This window comes from Oenanthe melanoleuca, unplaced genomic scaffold (assembly GCF_029582105.1).
Source record: "Oenanthe melanoleuca isolate GR-GAL-2019-014 unplaced genomic scaffold, OMel1.0 S038, whole genome shotgun sequence".
In the NCBI taxonomy this organism is placed as follows: domain Eukaryota; kingdom Metazoa; phylum Chordata; class Aves; order Passeriformes; family Muscicapidae; genus Oenanthe; species Oenanthe melanoleuca.
Genome location: NW_026612687.1, coordinates 1 through 24,024, shown reverse-complemented (window position 1 = coordinate 24,024; position 24,024 = coordinate 1). Strand labels below are relative to the sequence as shown.

Genomic DNA, 24,024 nt, shown 5'->3' with positions numbered 1-24,024 from the left:
TTCTTTCATCGTATATTCATATGGTTTTTTTCACTGCGTTGGGCTGGACAAAACTATTTTGGGAGACGATGAATTTTGATGAAGGCAGGTTCAGGTTTACAGGAAGATGGAACTGAGATGTAACTTGCAGATTTTGGTTTACTGGAACTGGGCATTCAAATGTCTTTTGCTTGATGGCTTTGGTTATCTTAATTGTGGGTGTTTATCGGGCACTTATTGTTTGGGTGTTCCCTGGACAGAGCCATCTCCACCAGCTACGTCTATTGTCTTGCTAACCCTAGCACTTCAACTTTTGTTGGCAGTTACAGTGTTGCGACTATGCAATCCCTGTTCCTCCCTCTGCAGCTTTTGGCTTTTAAGTTTTTATTATTTTATTCATGCAGACATTGCTTATTCTACATTAATTTACAACTTTACACGAAATGACAATATATCATATATCACAGGGTGAACTGGGCAAATTCTTGTTTATTGCTGCTATTTTTGTTTTTGCTATTGTGATCATTGCTATTTTGACTGTGTCCTGACTGTGTGAGTGACTGTGCGTGTGATTGCTGAGAAGTGCTTAGCACGAGGCAAGTGGCTGGAGAAGGGTGAAGTGACGGGAGTGACCATTTAAAATTGCTGTGTGCTGTGTTGAAAAGAGGTGGTTACTTTGTCCCTTAATAAAGATATACCCTTCCTGGCAGTGATTTTAACTTTGGGATTCGGATTGTGTGCAGGGGCTCCCTCGTTGCAGGGACGGTATTCCCTGTAACACTCGGTGTTCAGGCTTAACCGGTCCCCTGCAGCTGCTGGTCATTGTGTATTTTAGAGTAAGATTGCCACCTTGTGAAAAAAGTTATAATTGCAGCAAACTGGTAATTCTGCCCTGTGTTTCCTGTGCTGTTTCTCTGGCTGTGTTGTTGGCTGTGCTGTTGCAGTTTGCTGATAGAAACGGCTGTTGAAGCTCGAGCCCAAGCTGAAAGAGCCCAGCTGTTAGGGAGGCTCTTTCTAGATGGTTTCAGCCTGAACCAGGAGAGTTTGTGAATACAGAGGGGAACTGGACTGCTGTAGGGTGAAAGGATTGTGTAAGCCAGGCAAGACAAATTAAAGGACCTTCTTTCCTGCAGTGGTGAGTCCCTGCCCCTTGGGAATTCAATATATAAGATATAGTATTTGGGGACTGTCATTGTTACAGTGTGGTGATTTGAGCACTTTTTAAATCGTGGTTAGAAGAATAGCAGGGATTCCCCTCCCTCAGTGGTTTAGACAGGATCCTTAGGAATTTGTGAGTCCAGTGAACTGTTGGATAGAAAGAGGAAATGATCAAGTTTATCTGGAAGGAATATATAGAACTTCAGCAGGAAGGTTGGTAGCTTTGGACTGAGAAGAGCCTGCACAAGAGGGTCTGGACATTAAGGAGAGAAGAGGAATGGCTTGCTTTAGTGGGTGTTATGAAGCTTTTGGGGCTTCTAGACGTTGGCACTCTGTGTGGTTACTGTTAGAGTGTAGGACTTGTGAAAAACGTTGGTATTGTTCCTCTGAGAGACAGCAAGGTCTATGCCCTCAGTGTAAATTGAGGCATCCTAACCAAGCTGATTTTGAACCTAAGATCCTAAATTTTGTGTGTGGAAAATCATATTCAATACCTGCAACTTGGATGTGCGTGTGGGAGGAAGGTTGGGAAAGGACTGTGAGGCTGTGTGGAGAGAGATTAGGGTGGAAACAGGATAAGACAAGAAGGAGGAGGTAATGGGTACTAGTCAAAGCAAGGAGATGTCTAAGGCTAATCCTTTAGGCTGTGTTTTTACACACTGGAAAGTGTTAGTAGGGCATGGGGGCACTGAAAAATAGCAAAGTGTGTTTCTCTGAGAGAGAGAGAGAGCAAGGTCTATGCCTCAGTGTAAATTGAGGCATCCTAACCAAGCTGATTTTAAACCTAAGATCCTAAAGTTTGTGTATGGGGGTACTGAAGAAGAGCAAAGTTTGATTAACTTCCACAGACATATCCCTCAGTGGAAACCATTAGAACTTCAGGAAACTTTGGTGTTTCAATTAAACTTCGAATTCTTGTGAAGTTTTTTGAACACACTCTGAGGGAATTAATCTGATGAATACAACAACAAAGCCCCAAGAGTGCCATTAAAGTCCTAGTGCTTTGTCTGTGCTGCTGAGCTGGGACCAACTCCTGGCACAGAAGGAGACACTGACAACCAAGAAGAGCTTCAAAAAGTTGTTTCAGAAGAGGAGCAGCTCCTCTTCCAGCCCAGCAGGGCTGAGGGCAATGCCTGCAGGCAATGAGGGCACAGGAGCCAGGCACAGACAGGCTAAAGGCAATCATGACTGGGAAGACATTGAGCTGAGACTTCACTTGGGGAAACATCTCCACAGCCATTGACATGGTGAGTCTGTGGGTGCAGGGCAATGTCCCCTGTGCTCCTGGAGGGATCTCCTGGAGCCAGCACAGCCCACAGCCTGGGGGATGTGTCAGGAGGACTCTCCCAGTTTCTCTGAGGCACAGGAGGAGGAGGAGGATGTGCTGCAGAGAGGGGCTGCCCTGGGCACCGTCAGAGGGACAGGGCAGGACGGCTCCTGCTGCCAGGGACGGCTGCAGGGGCTGAAGCTGGGGCTGCAGCCAGGGCTGCCCAGGGCTGTCCTGCAGAGCAGCTCCTGCAGCCCTCAGGGCTCTTGGCCAGCCCAGGGCATGTGCCACCTGCCAGGGGCAGCTCTCAGCATGCCTGGCAGCTCCCCATGGACTGTGGGGAGAAGTTGGAGGTGGAAGGAGCCACCCCCATCAGGGCAGATTCCTCCTGCTGTGCAGAGGGTGCTGCATGGCCAGGGCTGCTCTCAGCTTTCCCCTCAAGGGAAGGGAAAGGGGCTGTCAGGTGTGTCTGTGTCACTGAGACTCCTGCACTGTCCCACTAGGGATCAGCAGATCTGCCTCAGATCTCCCTCACAAAGTGCCTCCTCACCCTGCTCTGCCTACAGACAGCAGCAGCAGCACCTTGGCTTGCAGCATCTCAGTTTGTCTGAGCTGCCCTTAAGGGTCTGCTGGCAGGGAGATGCCCCTGGGCAGTGCCCTGTGCTGGGAGGGGTGTGCAGGGCAGAGCTGAGCCCCCAGGGCTGGGTTGGGATCTGGGAGCACTGGCAGGGACAAGCCTTGAATAGAGAGGAACAGCTCCCAGTAGTCAGAACTCCAGGCAGCAGAGAGCCACAGCATCCCTGGATATACTTCCCTGTCCATCTGCACAGGTAAAGAAAGGAGGGTTTACAGAAACTGATTTTAAAACCAGATCTTTCAAAAAGTCCACTTCATTTTTCCAGTAAGTTTTAAGTGTGATCACCCTGAAATAGGGGGAGGTGTAATGAGTGAAGGGCAGCTGAGTGTGACCAGCAGGTCTGACTGCACTGGGGCACAGGGAGCCCAGATTGAGAACAATGCTAAAGATGAGGCAGTAACTCAGCAGCAGCAGATACTCAAATGCAAAAAATGTTTGGCAAAGTTCCCCCACATGAAGAGCAATATTTTGAGAGGATTCAAAATAAAATAGCATAAAATTGAATCAAAGAAGTTGTCAATCTGTCCTTTCAACAGTCCACCATTCCCAGAGTGAAGAAATGTCCAACAGCAGCTCCATCAGCCACTTCCTCCTGCTGCCATTGGCAGACACGCGGCAGCTGCAGCTCCTGCACTTCTGCCTCTTCCTGGGCATCTCCCTGGCTGCCCTCCTGGGCAACGGCCTCATCATCAGCGCCGTAGCCTGCGGCCACCACCTGCACACCCCCATGTTCTTCTTCCTGCTCAACCTGGCCCTCACTGACCTGGGCTGCATCTGCACCACTGTGCCCAAAGCCATGCACAATTCCCTCTGGGACACCAGGAACATCTCCTACTCAGGATGTGCTGCTCAGCTCTTTTTCTTTCTGTTCTTCATTTCATCAGAGTATTTCCTCCTGACCATCATGTGCTACGACCGCTACGTGTCCATCTGCAAACCCCTGCACTATGGGACCCTCCTGGGCAGCAGAGCTTGTGCCCACATGGCAGCAGCTGCCTGGGCCAGTGCCTTTCTCTATTCACTGCTGCACACAGCCAATGCATTTTCCCTGCCCCTGTGCCATGGCAATGCCCTGGGCCAGTTCTTCTGTGAAATCCCACAGATCCTCAAGCTTTCCTGCTCCCAGTCTGACGTCAGGGAAGTTTGGCTTATCATGATTAGTGTCTGTTTATGTTTTGCCTGTTTTGTCTTCATTGTTTTTTCCTATGTGCAGATCTTCAGGGTTGTACAGAGAATCCCCTCTGAGCAGAGACGACACAAAGCCTTTTCCACCTGCCTCCCTCACCTGGCTGTGGTCTCCCTTTTTCTCAGCACAGCATTTTTTGCCTACATGAAGCCCCCCTCCATCTCCTCCCCATCCCTGGATATGGCTCTGTCAGTTCTGTACTCGGTGGCGCCTCCAGCCCTGAACCCCCTCATCTACAGCCTGAGGAACCAGGAGCTCAAAGATGACCTGAGGAAAATCATCATGAATGCTTTTCAGAAGCAATAAACTCTTATTCTCCTTTATAGCTCTTTTGATGTTACTCATTAAAGCCCATTCTGTACCTTGTGATTTTCTGCGAGCATGGGTATTATATTTTTGGGTATTTCTTCACAGGAAAATCTTTTTCTGTACCATTTTTAATTCAGTATTTGCCTTTCTAGGGTGAACCACAGACTGTGTAACCCAGGAGTTTTATTACATATGTGCTTACACAAAATAAAGAACTCTGTAGTGCCATGTTCCCCTGGCAGTTTTCCTCCCTGAGTTCTCTGGAGCTGCAGGGTCGGTGCCTCTGGAAATATCTAGGGTGAAAAGGGAACTCCAGTGCTCTTCACTGACAGGCAGCTCCAAGACTTCTGCTCCATAACCTCCCCTTCCTTCACTTCCACACTCCCCTCAGAGCCCCTGTGCTGGTTTAAGGCCTCAGGGCTCTCTCAGCTCAGTCCCTGTCCTGCTGTGTGACTGTCCAGGCACTGCAGGCAGGGACAGGCCATGGGCACAGCTGGGACAGAGCTGGGCTCTGCAACAGCATTTCCATCATGCAAGGGCATCTCCCCAGTGCAGGGCCTGAAAGCTTCAATCTCCTTCCCAGTTTGCTCTCCAGGATGCTCCCAACACAGAGCCTTGGAGAGGAGAACAGCAGTGACATCAAAAGTGTGGCAATGTTCAGGGTGGGGCTGTCCCAGCAGTGCCCTTGCAAAGCCAGCCCTGATTCCAGCAGTGCCCTCTCACCCCAGGGCACAGAGATTGTTCTTCCCTGCCTGGAGGGACATCAAGTGACCAGGTCAGGAGTCTGTGTTTGCAGTGCAGGGACATTCCACAGCCCTGAACATCCTGTGTGTGTGTGAGGACATAAACCCAGTGAGCACAAACACCTTCAGCTGTTCCTGGAGTTTCCAGAGAGCAAAGTCTCCTGAGAGCTCCTGGATGCAGGGCTGGGATGAGCTCCTGTGCCCAGAGCTCCCTGTGTCCATCCCTCTGGCCGTGGGGCACCTCAGGCAGGGGCAGGGCAGGGTGACACCAGCAGGGCTGAGGTCCCTGCCAGGCTCTGGCAGTGGCAGCAGATCCCAGGGAGCCCCTGGCCCTGCTGCAATGAACTGTCTGTGTGTGTGCCGGGAAGGACTCGTGCCCCTGGACACCCCTGGGGCTGTGAGCAGGGCATGAGCCCAGCTCAGGGCTGGGCACCTGACAGAGCCCTGACATTTCTGGGGGTGCCCACAAGAGCAGAGTTGGGAAAGGTGAATGAGGTTAAACTCCTCTGGGCATCATGTGACAACAGAGTGTCTCTGTCACTGTCCTTCCTTACTCAGAAAACAGGAGAAAATAAGGTGAAGAGATTAGGGGTCACCAAGAAAAGGGATTAATGGTTGGGGTGGGTAAGGAAAAATCAAAGTTCAAATGCGAAAGCAAGGAAAATCATGGGGAGACAAGAATTCAGCACAAGAATTCAGCACATGTATTGGTTGCTTTGGAAGACAAATGTTTTAATACAGAAAATCCAGAGACCCTCTTTTCTCCCTCATTTCCCTGTTGATCAGGACATGCCATGGAATGGAAGATCCCTTGGGTCAGTCCAGCCCAGCTGTCCCATCCCTGTGTCCCCAGGAACACTTGTCCACCCCCAGGCCATTGGTTTGGAGGTTGCAGAGATGCTACATGTGGGGCCAGCCCTGCTCAGGAGCAGCCAAAGCCTTGGGCTGGGACCAAACACACTCCAGCCACAAGAGCTGGCACAACAGGGCAGGGGCTGCTCTGGGCAAAGGGAACTCCATCCCATCCACACCCAGGCCAAGGGGGCTCAGGGGGCTCTTCCCACCTCTGTTATTACAATTCAATGAAACTTTTCCTTGGAGAGCTCTTTGAAGACAGAATTGACAGATAGGCAGCAGTACAAACACAGCAGCTCCTGTGAGCAATGGACCCTCCCAGGGCAGTGCTGTGGCAGGAGAAGCACCCAGGAGGAGGAGGATGAGCTCAGTGCATGTGTGTTTGTCCCAAGGCACAGAGGGTGAGGGTGTGCAGAGGTCAGGGCAGAGCTGGCAATGGCAGGGCAGAGCCAGGGGCAGTGACATGGGAGTGTGCAGCCTGCAGGGACACAGCAGCAGCTGTGGGACAGAGCAGGACAAGCTGTGCTGGACATGGCCAAGGGCCCTGGCAGGGCTGGCAGTGCCCAGGAGAAGCCAAGTCTTGGTGCCCTGGGGCACAGCAGGGTCTGTGCCACCAAGGGCTGTCAGGAGACACCTTGTCCTGAGCCACTGGGGCCTCCTGGCACAGCCCCAGCAAGGCTGGCCACTGTCACCCCTTGTCCTGCCCTCAGCATCCCCCCCACATCCCAGTGGCCTCAGGGATCTGCTGGGACCAGTCCCTGGGGAGCCTTGGTCAGGAATGGCCCTGGGGGCTCCTTCATGCTCCCAGGGACTGCAGGTTTTTCAGAGGACTTTGGGTTTTGCTTTTGCCTTGGAGTCTCTGAGAGCTTTGTGCAACCAGGACCTCCAATTCCTTCCTCCAAGGGGTCCAGGAGGAGCCTTGTTTATGATGAACCTCAGTGGGACTGACACTGAAACTGCATGAAAAAAAGAAACCCCTGAACAGCATTACTTTCTTCTGGTCAGGATGTTATTGTGGCCAGCATGTGCAATAGAAATAATTCCACCCACACATGCCTGGTTTGTGCAGTGAAAATTATTCCATCACATGTGATCCTTTTCTCGGCTTTTCACATATTCACATTCCAAAAGAAATTCACATTCACTGATCTTAAATTACACAATTCTTAGTATTCGATCTCCTATTGCTGATTGCTCCTTTTTGCCATTGTAGAGAATTATGTCCTCATTCTTTGATTGTCTTACCAATCCTTTCCCAGACCAGGTGCCTCCAACCACACTGGGGGTGATGTTCATTAATGTTCGTTTACCTCCCGTGTATCTTCTGGCTACTCCCAGTCTGTACATGTCAAACTCATCAGCCTTTACCCAACCACTGTAAACAGAGTCTTTTGAAAAGAATCTTCAATTCCCCTCCTCCTGGGCAAAGGCAAACAAACCCCTAACTGAAGTTACATTAAAAAAACCCCTGAAAATTGTATCATTTGCAATAATTCCATTTGGTTCTGTAACACAATGCTTTCCTTGGCTCCATAAAGCCACGCAGTGTCAGAACTGCCCCTTGGTTCCATGATTTCCTGTAGTGTCAAAAAGGTCTCTATAATCCCATGAGTCCCCACAGTGTCACAATGCCCCCTCGGTTCCATGTGTCCCACACTGTTACATGAATCCTTACTTCCATGGGGTCCTGTAGTGTCACAATGGTCTTCCTGGTTCCATGGTGACACAGTTGCCACAATTTCCATGGTACCACAGCTGCCCCTTGATGCCATGAGGCCCCAGAGTGTCACAATGGCTCATTGCTGCCATGACACCATGATGTGTCACAGTGGTCTCCATGATTCCATACTGCCCTGCAGTGTCACCATGGCCCCTTGGTTCCATGGACCCCACAGTGTCACTGTGGTCCCCTTGGTCTACAAGGCTCTGAAATGTCACACTGGCCCTTTGGTTCTATGAGGTTTGTCAGAGTCACATCTCATTCCTTGGTTCCATAAGTCCCTGCTATGTCACAGTGCCCATGGTTCCATGAGTTTCCACAGTGTCACCATGGTGTCCTTGGACCTGCAGTATCTCAATGCTCTCCTTGGCACCATCCCACCCCAATGTCTCAATGGCTTTTTGGTTCCATGAGTTTCCACAGTGCCACAAGGGTCTCCTTGGTGCTATAAGGGTACAAAAATTCCACATAAACATTGAGCAACACCTGCTTAACACACCTGGGAACATCTGTCTGCATTCAAAAGAGAGGATAAAGGTGGGAATGGCACCAGCAGCTTCCACCTGCAGCAGAGATCCAGGGAAAGGACAGGGACAGAGAATTCAGCTGAAAGACTCAGGGCATTCACAGAACCACAGAACCACAAGGTTGGAAGATCAAGATCATCAGATCCAATCCCTGCCTAACACATTCATATGACACTGAGTACCATAACCAGTCTTTTTTTAAACACATCCACGGATGGTATCTCCACCAACCCCTGGGCAGATCATTCCAGTACTTTATCATCCTTTCTGTGAAACACTTTTTCCTAATATCCAATCTCTATTTCCTTTGGGGCAACTTAAGACTGTGTCCTCTCATTTTGTCAGTTGTTGCCTGGTGATAAAGACCTACCTGACTACAACCACCTTTCAGGAAGCTGAAGAGAGTGATAAGGTCATCCCTGAGTCTACTTTTCTCCAGGATAAACATCCCCAGCTCTCTCAGTTGTTCCTCACAGGACTTGTGTTCCAGACTTCTCCCTAGCCTTGTTGCCCTTCCTTGGATAAACTCCAGCCCTTCCATGTCCTTCCTAAATTGAGGTGCCCAGAACTGAACAAGTGCCAGTATGGGGGAAGAATCACTGTCCTGGTCCAGCAGGCCACACCATTCCTGATCCAGGCCAGGTGCCATTGGCCTTCTTGGCCACCTGGGCACACTGCTGGCTCATGTCCAGCCTGCTGTCCATCAGTGCCCCAGGTCCCTTTCTGCCTGACCACTGTCCAGCCACTCTGTCCCCAGCCTGTAGCACTGCAGGGGTTGTTGTGGCCAAACTGCTGGACCCAGCACTTGGTCTTGTTAAACCTCACCTTGTTGGATTTGGGCCCTGGATCCAGCCTGTCCAGGTCCCTCTGCAGAGCCCTCCTACTCTCCAGCAGATCCACTCTCACACCCAGCTTGGTGCCATCTGCACATTTGCTGATGCTGCACTCAATGTCCCCATCCAGATCATCAATGCAGATATTGAAATCCACACTGGCTGGCTCTGATCCCTCAGCCATCCTGTAAGTGCCCTGTGATGGCACTCAAGGTGATCTGTTCCATCACCTTGCTGGGCACTGAGGTCAGGCTGACAGGTCTGGAGTTCCCCAGATCCTCCTTCCAGCCCTTCCTGGGGATGGGCTCACATTGGCACCGCCAGTCCTCAGGGACCTCCCTGGTGAGGCAGGACTGATGGTAAATGATGGAGAGCAGCTTGGGGAGCTCATCCAGCAGCTCCCTCATCCCTCTAGGATGGACCTCATCTGGTCCAGAGACACCTGTGAGCATCTGAGTGCTGCTTCCTTCTGATTACAGGGGGGCTGTTCTGCCCCCTGTCCCTCTCTACCAGCTCAGGAGAACACACAGCGTGTGCAGCCGGCCAGGGCAGAGGAGCAGCACGCACAGGGGCACAGGCTGCAGGAGAGATGGCCAAGGGCTGGGCAGGGCTGGCAGAGCCAGAGGCTCCCAGGCCTTTGTGCCCTGGGCTGGGCAGCGCCTCTGCAGCCCCACAGAAGGAACTTTCCTTGCAGGGGCTGCACTTTGCTGCTGCCCCGGCCCTCCCTGAGCAGGCTGGCAGGGCTTGCAGGGTGATGCCATTTGTCCTTGCTGCCCCTCCCATCCCAGTGCCCCAGGAACAGCCCCGAGCCACCCGTGAGGGACAGGCCCTGCTGGGCCAGGCCTGGGCTCAGCCCTTGGCCTTTCTGCTGCCTCCAACCAGCCCAGGCCTTGCTCAGCATTGCAGTTCCTGCTCACAGCCTTTGGCTCCTGCAATCCTGCCCTCAAGGATCTGCTCTCACCAGTCCCTGGGGAGCCTTTGGCAGTCCCTGCCCTCAGTGGGGCCACTGATGCTCCAAGGGACGTGGAGTTTTGCTTCTGACTCCTTGAGCAGCTTCTTCAACCTTCTCTCAGTGCCTGAGGGTCCTGGACTCTACCACAAATCTCCCCAAAGTGGAGCTCATTAAAATACAGAAAGATTTCAGGAGCTCTTTGTCTTCCTTCATTTGTCTTCAAGTCTCCAGGGCCTGTATAACTGATTTGAGTTAGTTTAGAGTTCTGTCAAGGAAGGAGATTTCAAAGTGCACCTCATGAATTTTTTTTTTTTTTTTTTTAATCAAGGGCATAATATTTTAATTTTTCAATTCAGGCTAGAGGTGACTTAAGCATTCCTTAAGTTATCTCGATGCTAAATATCTCCTTAGGAGGTTTGGACACAGACAAGAATGAGCTTCTTGCAGCTGACCCTATTGGGACAAACTGCTCCTCACCTCCAAGCTGAGTGTCTGAAATTGGCCACGTAGGACTGAAATCCTAAAACATTAAAAACAAATTAGGCATTTTTCTTTGTAAATAAAATTGATAATAATAATTTATAATTAAATGTGATAACAATAGTTACAATTATAATAGTAGTTTTGTTTTTTATTATTATATTATTCTATATTTTATTACCTTATTTTTATATTTATGTAAAATATTAATAGAGTTTTAGCAAACAAAAAAATGTTGGTGCATTGGTTCTAAGTAGCACAATTCCCTTCATTAGTTAATTGACAAATATTGGCTCTTCATTTCTCCCTCTTTGTGCTTATTAGTCCTATTTATAGTCCTTCAGTATTTTTTTAAATCATTTTCTGGAGCTGGCTGGGCACTCGGAGGGACACTAAAGGACTCTGATGGACAAATAAGGCACCGGGGAGCTCTTGGGGGTCCAGGGAGGTACTTAGAGCTCAGGGAAGTGAATCTGGGGCTCTTCGGGGTCCGGGCGGGCACTGGGGGCTCTGACGGGGCTCTCAGGGTTGCGGGGGATGATGGGAGTTGTAGGCGCGAGTATAACACGGTTTTGTTGGGCCGTGAAGCATCATGGGAGTTCTGGTCACAGCTACAATGTCTCTGGGTGGGGCGCGGGGCATGATGGGAGATGAAGTCATGCTCTTCTCTAACCGCGGAGCATGATGGGAGCTGTAGTCCCGGAAGTGGCTCGGAAGGGCGGTTTGGGGTCTGGGATGGCACCTGGGGGACACTTTTGCATCGCAGCCATGACTTGAGGTCCTCAGTGGGGAACAGTTTGGGTACACTTGGTGGGAGCTTGGGGAGCTCTAACTGGGCTCATTTAGGGTGCAGTGCATGACAGGAGTTTTAGGCGCTGAACTGTGTAACAAGGGAATCTCTGGGGTTGGGAACATTCAGGGCATCGAGAGACGCTTTTTGGGGACGGCCCGAGTGGGCGCTGAGGGGGCAAGTAGGGATCCTGGAGAGGCTCAGGGACACTTATGGGACACATGGGGGTGCAGATACCGGGGTTATGTGGATCGCGGGGCATTATGGGGGTTGTAGTCCCAGCTCCAATGGGAATCAACCAGGCCGCGGGGCATGATGGGAGTTATAGGCAAAAAGAAGAGATGGCGCTGACACCAGGCACTGCCCCTGAGGCTCCGATCCCCGGGGCTGATTGACTGTGGGCAGTGATCATCGGAGGCGGGAGCAGCCCATTCAACCCCTGCAGTCCCTCCCAGTCCAGCCCAATTCGTCCCCAGTACAGCTCAGTACAACCCCAGTGTCCCTTCACGCCCTTTCAGTGCAGCCAAGTTCATCCCCAGTATAGTCCCATACATTCTCACTGCCCATCCAGGCCCGACCAGTACAGCCCAGTCCCTCCCAGTACACATAAGATCACAACCGGACTCTCCTAGGTCTCTTCAAGGTCCCCCCCAGTGTAACCCATAGAGTGCTCCAGTGTACCCTAGTTTTCCCCACACTGTTCCAAGTGTCCCCAGTTTTTCACAGTAATCCCCAGTATCACTCACAGTATCCCCAGTTTGCCCAATTATCCCCCAGTACTGCTCCCAGTATGTCCCAGTGTGTGTCTCTGTACCACCACAGTCCAGCCCAGCCCGCCCAGATTCCCCCTTAGCCTTCCCAGTGTTCCCAGGTTGTCCCAGTCCTCTCCAGTACCGCTCCCAGTATGTCCCAGTGTGTCTCAGTGTACCCCCACAGTCTATCCCAGTCTTCCCAGATTCCTCCTCAGTATTCCCCATGTTCCTAGTATGTCCCAGTCCTCCCCAGTATCACTCCCACTATGTCCCAGTGTGCCCCACAGTGTTCCCAGTGTTCCCAGTATGTCCCAATCCTCCCCAGTGTTTCCAAGGAAACTTGAACTTCTCACAGTTGCTGTGGCACCCAGCAGTGGGGTCAGTGCAGTGTCCATGGCCACAGCCCCTGGCAGTGCCCAGAGCAGGTTGGGATGATGATCTACCCTCACAGCTGGCCCAGGGCAGCTCTGCAGTGGTTTTGGTGGCACCTTGGGCTGGCACACACCTGAGGAGAGTGTCTGCTTGCAGTAAGGAACATTAGGAGTTTTAGATTGCTCCAAAAAGAAAAAAAAAAAAAAAAAAAAAAAGAGAAACATCTTTTTTTTCCTGAGCGTATACAGTTCTCCAGGTCCCAGGTGAGTGAGGACAGACAGGATAGGATTGGGGAATGTGGTGCAAGGTTGTCCTGGTTGTCTGACACTGGGTCAGACCCCAAGGCACAGCTTTTCTGAGCAGGCCAGACCTCCTGAGGAGAGACCATGGGTAAACATCAATCACAGAATGCTGCAATCATCTCTAATCGAAAGAGAAAAATAATAAAATATACTCTTTAAAATAGGAATGAGTGTTTCTAAGTGGCTTTTTGAATTATTTCTCCATAACTGGAGTTGAAAACCATCATAATGAACTGCAGTGGACAAGAGGGAAATCAAGGCAGAGCCGTGGTTTGTCAGGACTTGCTTGATCCCAATGAGCCCCATGGTGCATTTGGTGCTGCCAAGGAGCTCCAAATAATATTTTGGAAATATTTCTGTCTCTCTGCAGGGCTGCCCTTGCAAGTAGCTGCCTCTGAGCCAGGAGCCCAGCCCAGCTCAGCAGCACAGACACAGCACAAGGAATTCAATGAACCTCTCGGGGGTTGGGGCTGAGTCTCTGAACATCAGTCCCTGAGAGGAAGCTGAAGGAACCTCTCAAGAATTCAAAGTCAGATTCAAACTCCAAAGTTTCCTGAAATTCTAATGGATCCCACTGAGGGACATGAATGAAAATGTGTCCCCAGGTGCAGGTTTATTGTTTATATCTTTTATTTTTAAAGTGTGGGGTTACTGCTTTTATGATATATTTTTTAGTTTGGGCTTACTTTTTAATGCTACTATTTTGGTGTTTTTTTTTTTTTTTCCCGAATGAAACAGAGAGATGGGACTTCTTAGTTGCTTTAGAAAGTGTGATTTATTTCCTATACATGCAGAAAAGTGAGGCTTGTCTTACAATGGCCACAGCATGGCTTAGAAGTCACAAGACTTAGGACTACAAGGTCTTTTAAGGATTTATTAACCAATAAAACATTGTCAACAGAGATATTTATGTTTCTAATTCAATACTAAGATATTTTGTCTTATTGGCTCACACTACAGCATTAATTTTCTTATCCAATTACATCTTGACAGACATAACTTACATTGCTGGACTCTAAAACTTCTCGTTACCTTTGTAACTACCATTATTTTTGCTATATCTTAAATTCTAAAGCTAAACCTACCTCTACTGAACCGTGTTTAATTCTAAGCATTGGCTTACAGACCCAATGTTCTGAGAATTCCTTGCATTTTGAATTCCAGCACCCAGGTTCCAATTACAGCAGAACACTGGAGGCAGTGATTACAGGTGGGGACCAAGAAGGGAAAGGTGTCTCTGATGCTGAGCAAACCTGGATGTGTTTCAGGAATGCAAAGGGCCAAGGGCTGAGCCCCAGCCCCTGGCAAGGCAGATCCTGTCCCTCCCTCATTGCTCAGGGCTCTTCCCGGGCCACTGGGCTCTGGGGATGTGCAATGCCAAGGGCAGGACCATGGGGCGGCCCCTGCCAGGCTGCTGAGCAGGGACAAGGAGGCAATGAGGCCCCAGCACAGCAAGGCTCACTTGTCCCCTGCTGGCCTCAGGCCCAGGGCCAGCAGCCATGGCCCAAGTGCTGCAGCAGTTGGCTCTGGCAGGGCCTTTCAGCTGCTGCCCATCCCTGTGCCCTCTGCAGCCCAGGCTGTCCTACGGTGTCCATGCCCTGCGCCTCTGTCCCTGCAGGCTGTCGTCATCCCCCGGCTGCCCCACCTCGCTGGACCCTTCCTTTGCTCTGCGTCCTGCCTGCCTCTGCCTGGCCACACAATGCCTTGGACTTGATACCAAACTGGTTAATTCAATTTTTACTGTGCCTGTTAACTTTAACAAAAGAAGAAGGCAGGCAACTTGTCCAACTTTCCCAACAGAGATGTCTGGAAGGGAAGAAGATGATACCTGGCTCTAGAATACCACGACAGAAAAAACAAGGACCGAAACTTGGAATTTGGGGTGGCTTTTATCGAAATAGTTAAATTGTAATTCACATGTAGTGAATTAATATAAGTTATATAATGAAGCATCCATATAAGCTTAGTAGTTACTCCACATTGGATCTGAGGCCTGAAAAGAATGATTCTCTCTTTAGCAACAAAGTAGTGTTTTGGAGTCTTATTTTTATATTTTGGAGATTTGATGACAGCGGGGCCTCACAGAACCAAGGAGTCAACTGTTACACTATGGAAGCTCAGGGAACAAAGGGGCCTTTTGACACTGTGGGAGCTCATGGAGCCAAAATCCATTTTGATAGAGTGGGGCCGCTTGGAACCTGTGGTCCCTTGTGACACGGTAAATCCAAGGAGACCATTGTGGCACTGAGAAACCTCATGGAACGAAAAGTACATTATGACAGAGAAAGGCCCCATGCAACCATTATGACACTGTTGGGGCCACATGGAACCAATTGTCCATTGTTATACTGCAAATCCAAGGAGGCCATGGTGACACTATGGAACCTCCTGCAACCATGGGTCCATTGTGACACTGCAGGGCCTCACAGAACCAAGGAGTCCATTGTGACACTGCAGAACCTCATGGAACCACAGAGACCATGTTATAGTACAGAACCTCGTGGGACAAAGGGTTCATGGTGACACTGCAGAACTGCTGCCAAGAGTATGAAAGCTCATGGAACCAAGGGCCAATTGTTACACTGTGGGGATTCATGAAACCAAAGGTCCATTGTAACATTGGAGGGCCTCATGGAAGAATAGCAACAATTATGACACCGAATCACCAAATGAATGAGGTTGGAAAAGACTTTTGAGATCATTAAGTCCAACCTATGACCTAACATCACCTCATCAACTAAACCATGGATCTGAGTGCCAGTCCAGTCTTTTTTTAAATGCCTCCAGGGATGGTGACTCCACCATGTCCCTGGGCAGGAGATTCCAGTGCCCAATTATTCTTTCAGCAAAGAAATTTTTCCTAACATCAAACTTAACTTTTTCTGGAGCATCTTAAGACTGTGTCCTCTCGTTCTGTCAGTAGTGGTTTGGGAGAAGAGACTGATCCCCACCTGACTACAACCTCTGGTCAGGTAGTTGTAGAGAGTCTCACTGGACACCATTGTAGCCACTGGGGCCATTGCAGCAAGGCAGGGCCTCATGGAATCAAGGAGATCACAGTGACAGTGTGGGATGAAGGGGGCATTCTGACACTGTGGAACCAAGGAGACTATTTTTACACTATGGGGCACCATGGAATGAAAAGACCATTGCAGCACAGCAGGGTCTCATGGAACCAAGGTCACAAGAGTGACACTGTGAGCTGCAAGGGACCAAGGGAGCTTTCTCACACTGCAGAATCAAGGAGACCATTGTGACACTATGGGTCACCATGGAACCAAGGGTTCCATGCACAGCCTCATGAAACCATGGTGGCCACTTTGAGGCCTCGTGAAACCAAAGGGTCGTTGTGGCATATTAGGGCATTTTGTCACAAGGGGACCATAGTTCACTGTGGGGCTCATGGAATCAATGGTCTGTTTTAACACTGCAGGGCCTTATGGAATCATGGAGACAATTGTGACACTACAGGTGACACCTTGGGGAAGCCACCTAGAACAGAGGCTAGACAAGGTTAAGAGAATAAAGTGGGTATTTATTAAAGGCCTTCAGTAGATACACCTTGGGCTGTCCAAAGCCTCCCAGAGGCTACACCCAAGATGGATGGTGGTGATGAATTTTTCTGACAGATATAAATTTAGTGAATTTGCGTGTCAGAAGTTAATCCTACAATTACAGCTTCAGGTAATTAAGTCATATTCTCACAGTTGTTTCCCCCCCCTCCACAATTCATTTTTGTTTATACTTTTCAGAGTCTGAGGCTGTAGGGTATCCTTGAGTTTCAGAGGAACTGTTTTGTCTGACCAAAATTTAAAGACAATTATCTAACACTTTATATGGAGTTTAACATTATGCCCAATGCAGTAGAGGATTTGAAAAATATTAAGGCTAAAATTTTAAAGCTTTACAGGTCTCATTGAACCAAGGGGCCACTGTGACACTTTGTGGCCCCATGGAACCAAGCAGTCAATTGTGAGCCTACAAGGCCGCATGGAAGCAAGGACCATGGTGACACTGTGGGGTCTTGTCGGGCCAAGGCGTGATTGTGTCACTGTGTGGAACCAAAGGTCCATTGTGACACTCTGGGGCCTCGTGGAATCCTGGAGGCCATGATGACATTTTGAGGCCTTGTTGAATCAAGGGCCTCATGGAATCAAGGAGACCCTTCTGCCATTGCCAGTCCTCATGGAACCAAGGTTCCATGGGGATAATGCAACACCAAGGAGACCCCTGTGACACTGCAAGGCCCCACGGAATCAAGGGACAATTTTGACACTATGGAACCCTGTAGATGGTTCAGACACCCCTTTAGGGCCCCCTTGGAACTTTCCTAAGATACGAAATCTTTCCATAGGATGACTCATGCAAGAGAAATGTTCACCCCCTGTAGAGCCCTGTGTTATCTTTTAGAGTGTTTCTTGTTCTTTGTGTCTTCTAGGTAATTGGTCATTTTCTACCTAAAACATTAAAGTAATTGGATAGCTTTCAAATTATAACTCTATTGGTCACTTCTCAATCCACCTTAACCCTATAAAACCCCTTTGATATTCTATGTATTTGAATTTTGCTGTCAGGCCCCTTCATAGAAATAAAGTTTTGCCTGCGGAATCTCTGCACAGCGGTTTCAGATCTCTGCTTCTCTAGATGGCTAAGAGAGTGCTGCAAGCAGAATGATCACAAAAGAGCTGATGGCCTAAGCCTAGGCCTTGCTTGCACTCAGAGCACTGTGTAGCTGACTTTTGCCTTGGAGCAGCCAGGAGCTCTGTTCTATTCAGAACGTCTATCTGGGCTTGCTCTGGCATCCTGGGGCAGAAACCCCTAGGCCCAACAGCTACAGAACCCCATGGATACAAAGAGTCAGTGTGACACAAGTGGACCTCAAGGTACCAAGGATCCAATATGACACAACCAGTGTGACGTTGCAGGGCCCCATGGATCCAAGGGAACAGGTGACAGGTCTGGTTGCCTTGGCCTGACTGGTCCAATTGCCCTTGGCATGTCAAAGATCTCTTCTCATGTGCTCCTGAAACACTGGGGCTCTGGGCTTTCCTTCAAAAGGAATACAACTGTTCTTCTTATCCAGACACCCATTGCCAAAATGGGATTCCCCCTTAAAAAAATCCCAATATCCAGGGATCCTAGACAAAAGCTGCCATTACCAACATGTCTGCCTCACCTTGTCTTCCTGAGGGCTGGCTCCCACCTGCCATCAAATACTGGGGCTCAGTGCTTTCCTTGCTATAGAAAAGAACCATTCTTCTTCTCCAGGTGCCCATGGACAAAATTGGGATTCCACCTCCAAAAATCCTAGATTCAAATATTGCTCCTACACAAAAGTTTCCATTATAGACAAGTCTGGCTGGCCTTGGCCTCTGGTGTCTGCAGTTGATCAGTCCCTGAAACACTGGGGATCCATGGTTTCCTTCCTGTGGAGACCATGAGGACACTGTGGGACCCTCTGAAATGAAGGGGTCATTGTGACACTGTGGGACCCCCATGGAATCATGGAGACTATTGTGACACTGTGGGGCCCCATGGAACCAAAGGCACATGGAATGGGTCTGGATGGTTTGGCCTCCTCGGGGACACGTGGCCGGTCTGGCTGACACTGGCATGTTGAGGGCTGACTTCCATCACCCACTGGAGCACTGGGGCTCTGTGCTTCCCTTTCTATGGAAAAGAACCATCCCTTTTTCCTATTGCCCAAGGCTGAAATTGGTACTCCCCATAAAAAGTGCCCTATATGCACCTAAGGGTTCTTCCAGCCAAATGCTGCCAGGATGGACAGCTCTGGCTGAACCTGGCCTCCTGTGGGCTGCGTCTCATCTATCACCAAACACTGGGGCTCTGTGCTTTCCATCCGGTAGAAAACAACTGCCCTTCTCACCTAAGGGTCAATGGCCAAAATTGGGATTCAACATCTAAAATTGCATCTATCCGAGGATTGTGCCAAGAAAAGGGTATCCAAGACACACAGGTCTGGCGGCCTTGTCCTCTGGTGATTTTCTTAGATTATGAAAAAAATGTTTTAATTGGCAAAAATGCTTGAGAGAGCCCAGAAATCACCTGAAGTGGGGTTTGGAGGCTGCAAGAACATGACTGCTGTATAGGGACAAAGAAGATCTGTGCTCAGTGGATTAGAGACTGAAGAAAGCCGAGGAGAGGCCAAAGTGGACATGAGGAAAAAGGAACTTCTCTCCCAGGGCAGGGCTGGGGTGCAGCACATCCTCCAGAGAGAGTCTGGAGCAGCCCAAGGCTTTGTGTGGCCAGGCAGAGACAGGCAGGATGCAGAGCTGTCAGCAAAGGAAGGGCCAGCGAGGTGGGGCAGCCGGGGGATGACGACAGCCTGCAGGGACAGAGGCGCAGGGCATGGACACCGTAGGACAGCCTGGGCTGCAGAGGGCACAGGGATGGGCAGCAGCTGAAAGGCCCTGCCAGAGCCAACTGCTGCAGCACTTGGGCCATGGCTGCTGGCCCTGGGCCTGAGGCCAGCAGGGGACAACTGAGCCTTGCTGTGCTGGGGCCTCATTGCCTCCTTGTCCCTGCTCAGCAGCCTGGCAGGGGCTGCCCCATGGTCCTACACTCGGCTTTCCTGAAAAACCTCCAGGTCTTCTCAGCATCAGAGACACCTTTCCCTTTTTTTTTTCCCACTTCTCATGAGTGCCTCCAGTGTTCTGCTCTAACTGGAACCTGGGGGCTCTTTTCGAGTCCTATCCCTCAGTGGGAGTCATTAAAACTTCAAGAATCTTTGGAGTTCAAATATAACTTCGTTTTCTTGAGAAGTTTTCCTTCAGCTCCCTCTCAGGGACTGATGTCCAGGGACTCAGCACTGTTGAAAAATTGCAGCACTATAGAGATGAGGCAACTGAGAGGCATTTAAAAGATTTTCTTCCATAATCAATCTTGTTGAAGGGTGAAACATAAGAGATGGAAAACTCTATGCCATTCTATCAGAAGCCAACTTATTTCCTGGTTACAATATCTTATAAATATTAACTTTTGCCCCGCAATGCTGCTAATACTTGTAACATCAATCACCTATTATTTTACCCCACATTGTCTTGCCACAAGGCATCTTTCTAGTTCTGATTTTCCAGAATATCTGGTCTCTTTGCAAGGCCATGGTTTGAAACTTATTTCTAGTTCAATCTCCCTCTCAACAATGTTTTATCTATTCCCTTCTTTCTAAGACATCACACCTTATCTCAGAGTTTGCATACACATCTAGAAGTGTAGACGTGTGAGCTTTCAGTCAGGCTTTGAGAATCCTTTACAACTCCATTTCTCAAAAATATCAATCACAGAATGCTGCAATCACCTCTGCTCTAAAGAGAAGAGTAATAAAATACACCCTTTAAAATAGGAATGGCTATTTCTAAGAGGTTCTTCAACATATTTCTCCATAACTGGAGTTGAAAGTCTTCTGAATGAACATCATTAGACCAGAAGGAAATCAAGGCAGGACCGTGGTTTGCTAGAAAACCTCTCAAGAATTCAGTCATAATCGAACTCCATGATTTCTAATGCCATTCATGGGTCCCACTGAGGAACACGACTGAGAAAGTGCCGCCAGGATCCAGTTAGAGCAGGAAATTGGAGGCAGAGATGACAATGGTGTGGGAAATGCAGTCATGGAGAGCTCTCAGTGCCATGTGCATACAGGCTCAGAGACAGAGATGGATCCAAAGCTTGACCTAAGACCTTGGAGAAAGCTTGGAGACTTAGAGCATTAAAAGTAAAATAGACATGAAACAAGAATATAAGTTTGTATTTATGTAGAAATGTGTTTTAAGTACGCAGAAACATGTATTATGAAAGCAAAGCAATATGTTAACTAAGATAGTGGAAGATTTAGAAGTTTAGCAATAGAACCTGTTATAAAGTTAGTTAGAAGCCTAAGATGTATCAATATGGGTTTGTGAAGTGTTATATGATTATTTGTAAAATGACATATTGCAGCAAAGCCATGGGAAGCAAAGCAATTAATGATTGGTGTAAAGAGACACTAGCGAACTTCATAGAAGTGTTTGATTGGTTAAAAAACTAACATAAGGCATTGTAACTAAGAATGAGGTGGCTTCTGATATTATGGCATTGGATGTAACACCTTTAATGTCTCACCCTTCTATGAGACTGATGCAGTAAAGCAATAAATCATCTTTTACAATGTCTCTCAATTGTCCTGTCTCTTGTAATATTAATCTCTCAATATGGATTTTTTTTATATCAGATTTATTCCATTGAATTCACTAGGGACACCAAGTCTACTGCATTAAAGTCAATGAGGATTTTGGGACATCACATTTACCCTGTTGAAATCAATAAGGATTTAGGGCAAATAGGTCTACCAATAAAATCAAATGGGATTTTGCAGAAATTTGGGGCTAAAATCAGGAAATTTGGGTAAATTTGAGGGAAATGTTGGGCTGAATTCTGGGAATTTACACTCTAGCATTGAGGTGCTGATTCTCTGGAAGTCTTGGATGAATTCCTGGAAGCCAGTCCCGAATCCCTGATCCCACACCTGTGGTCCATGCTGGAGCTGTGTCTCTAGGTAAGCCCAAAAATCTCAGTTTCAGCCCAAAATTTTGGAGTTCCAAGCCCAAAATTGGGATTTTTAGCACAAAATATTGCGACATAGGGTCTACCCATTGAAATAGATGATTGAGGGACACCAGTCTACTCTACTGAAGTCATTTGGGGTTTGAGGAACACTGGATTTACCCAACTGAAGTCAATGTGGATTTAGTGACACCGGGTCTACCCCTTAGTAGGGCTTGTTCAGGAAGGGTTACTGGTTAAACTGGGAGCACTGGGAGCAGCTAAGGGGGGACACTGGGAGCACTGGGGCATATATGGGAGCACTGGGAAATAAATGGGGATAAACAGGTCTCCAGGTCTGCCCCACTGAATCAATAGATATTTAGGGACATCAAGTTTACCCATTACAGGCAATGGGGATTTAGGGACACTAGGTTTATCCTGTCAAAGCAACGAGGGGACATCGCATTTGGAGGGCTCCAGGCGTTTCAGGTGATCCACATGTTCAAGGGGTACCCAGTTTATCCAGGTGAGTTTTGGGGGTACCCAGGTGTTGTGTTGCTTGGGGGTTGTCCCCTGGCGAAAACTTCACCAGCTTAGCTGGGTGATAGTGTGGCTGTATTAATAGAAGGACGAGTGTGATGGTTTGCCAGGATATCCTTTAATCCATGTGAAGCAGTGTCCAAAAGCGATGTTATCAAAGGATAGGCAGAAATCAAATACCAGGGTCAGGGGATCAGGTTCACAATTCATAGGGAATACCTGAGGGCAAAGGTCCAACCCTGGAGTACTTGACCTTTTATGGCAAAAGCTCTCAGATCAGCTGAAAATTAGGGCTGGGAAGAGAACTTACTTTGGAATGTGCTAATTAACATCTTCACAGTGCCTAATTTGCCAGGGTCTCAGGTTTATGTCTCTAATTTCAGTTGATTAAATTACCTCAGTGGCCTGTGGAGATGGTCAGTGGTGAGTGGTCACTGTGTGTAGTCATTTGGGGTGGTCAGTGGGTTTGGTCAGTTTGGGTAGTCAGTGGTTTGTGATCAGTTTGCATGGTCAGTGGAGTGTGGTCAATGGGGTGTGATCACTGGTTGTGGGCAATGGGTGTGGGGAGTGGGGTGTGGTCAGTGGGCTGCAGTTATTGGGGTAAGGTCAGCGGAGGGGGTTTGTGAGTGTGGTCAGCAAGTGTGGTCACTGGCTGCGGTCAGTGGGAGTGGTCAGTGATTGTGGTCAGTTGGGTGGGGGTTGTCTGTTGGGTGCTCAGGGGGTGTGGTTGTTGGTGTGGTCAGTGGTGGTAGTCAGTGGGTGTGAGCAGTGCAGAGTGGTCATTAGGGGTGGTCAGTGGGTGTGAACAGTGGGTATGGTGGGTGGATGTGGTCAGTTGAGTGGCCATTGGGGGTGGTAAGTGGGTGTGGTCAGTGGGTTTGGTCAGCGGGTTTGGTCAGTGAGGGGTGGTAACTTGGTATAGTCCTTTTGGGCAGTGGGGGTGGTCAGTGGGTGTATGGTCACTTGGGGTTTGGTCAGGGGTATGGTCATTTGGGTGGTCATTACCTTGTGGTGAGTGGAGTGACCATTGCATGTGGTCAATGGGGTGGTCAGTAGGTGTGATCAGTGGTTGGGGCCAGTGGGCAGTGGTCCTTGCAGAGGTCAGTGGAGTGTGGTTAGTGGGTGTAGTCAGTGGGCTGTGGTCAGTTGAGGTCAGTGGGGGTTTGGTCAGTAGGGGACATTCAGCTGGGGGTCATTAGGGTGTGATTAGTGAGTGTGATCTGTGGGTGTGGTCAGTGGTCAGAGAATGTGGTCAATTCAGTAGTTGGGTGGGGATGGTCAGTTGGGTTATCAGGGGGTTTGGTTAATGGTGCAGCCAGTGGCGGTATGGTCACTGCAGGTGGTCTGTGGGTGTGGTCAGTGGGGTGTGGTCACTGCTTGTGACCAATGGGTGTGAACAGTGGTGTGTGGTCAGCAGGGGTATGGTCAGTTGGGTAGTCATTGGGTGTGGTCAGTGGGGTGTGGGCATTGGTGTCTTGGCAATGGGTGTGTTCACTGGGTGTGGTCAGTGTGGGTGGTCAGCAGGATGTGGTCAGTGGGTGTGGCTATTTGGGGTGGTCATTGGGAAGGTGCTTGGCCAAGGCAAAAGGAGGCTCCCTGTGTGCCCTTGCTCTCCCTGCGAGCTCCGAGAGCTCTGCAGCCCCTGCTGCCATCCCATCTGCCCAGGCCAGCACAACAGCCGGCCTTGGGGCCCTGCAGAGCTGCTCCTGCTCCAGGCCCAGGGCCATCCCAGAGCTGGGGCAGCCACAAAGCTGTGCCCATTTCTGTTCAGTCCTGCTCGGATAAGGATGGATCCTCAGGAAACATGGAGATTGCTGATGAATTTTACAACTTCAGAGGCCTCTTCTTTCTTGAGCTCTTCAGTTCAGGAATCAGTGACAAAGTCTCATAAATACTTGTTCAAAACACCAAAACAAGAAAAGGACCTGGGAATAAATGAAGTTTTCAATTCTTCTCTGGTTAATTAGACAATTTCAGAAGTGTATCCAAAATGAATATTCTATATTGAAAATAATGCAGAGAGAATAGTTTTGTCTTGTTTTTCCTGTTTCTACAATATCAGCCATGTCCAATTGGTA

The 24,024-nt window shown here is 49.0% G+C and overlaps 1 protein-coding gene across 1 annotated transcript; it reads left to right on the top strand.

Moving 5' to 3' along the window:
* Nucleotides 1-3,573: 3,573 nt before the first annotated feature.
* Nucleotides 3,574-4,631, top strand: LOC130266413 (olfactory receptor 14A16-like). Its single transcript, XM_056515685.1, has one exon. It carries the CDS (start codon nt 3,601-3,603, stop codon nt 4,531-4,533), a length of 933 nt encoding a protein of 310 aa, XP_056371660.1. The 5' UTR covers nt 3,574-3,600; the 3' UTR covers nt 4,534-4,631.
* Nucleotides 4,632-24,024: the final 19,393 nt, after the last annotated feature.

Coding starts and splice junctions, on each gene's coding strand:
- LOC130266413 (XM_056515685.1), top strand. CDS start 3,601: ATGTCCAACAGCAGCTCCATCAGCCACTTCCTCCTGCTGCCATTGGCA.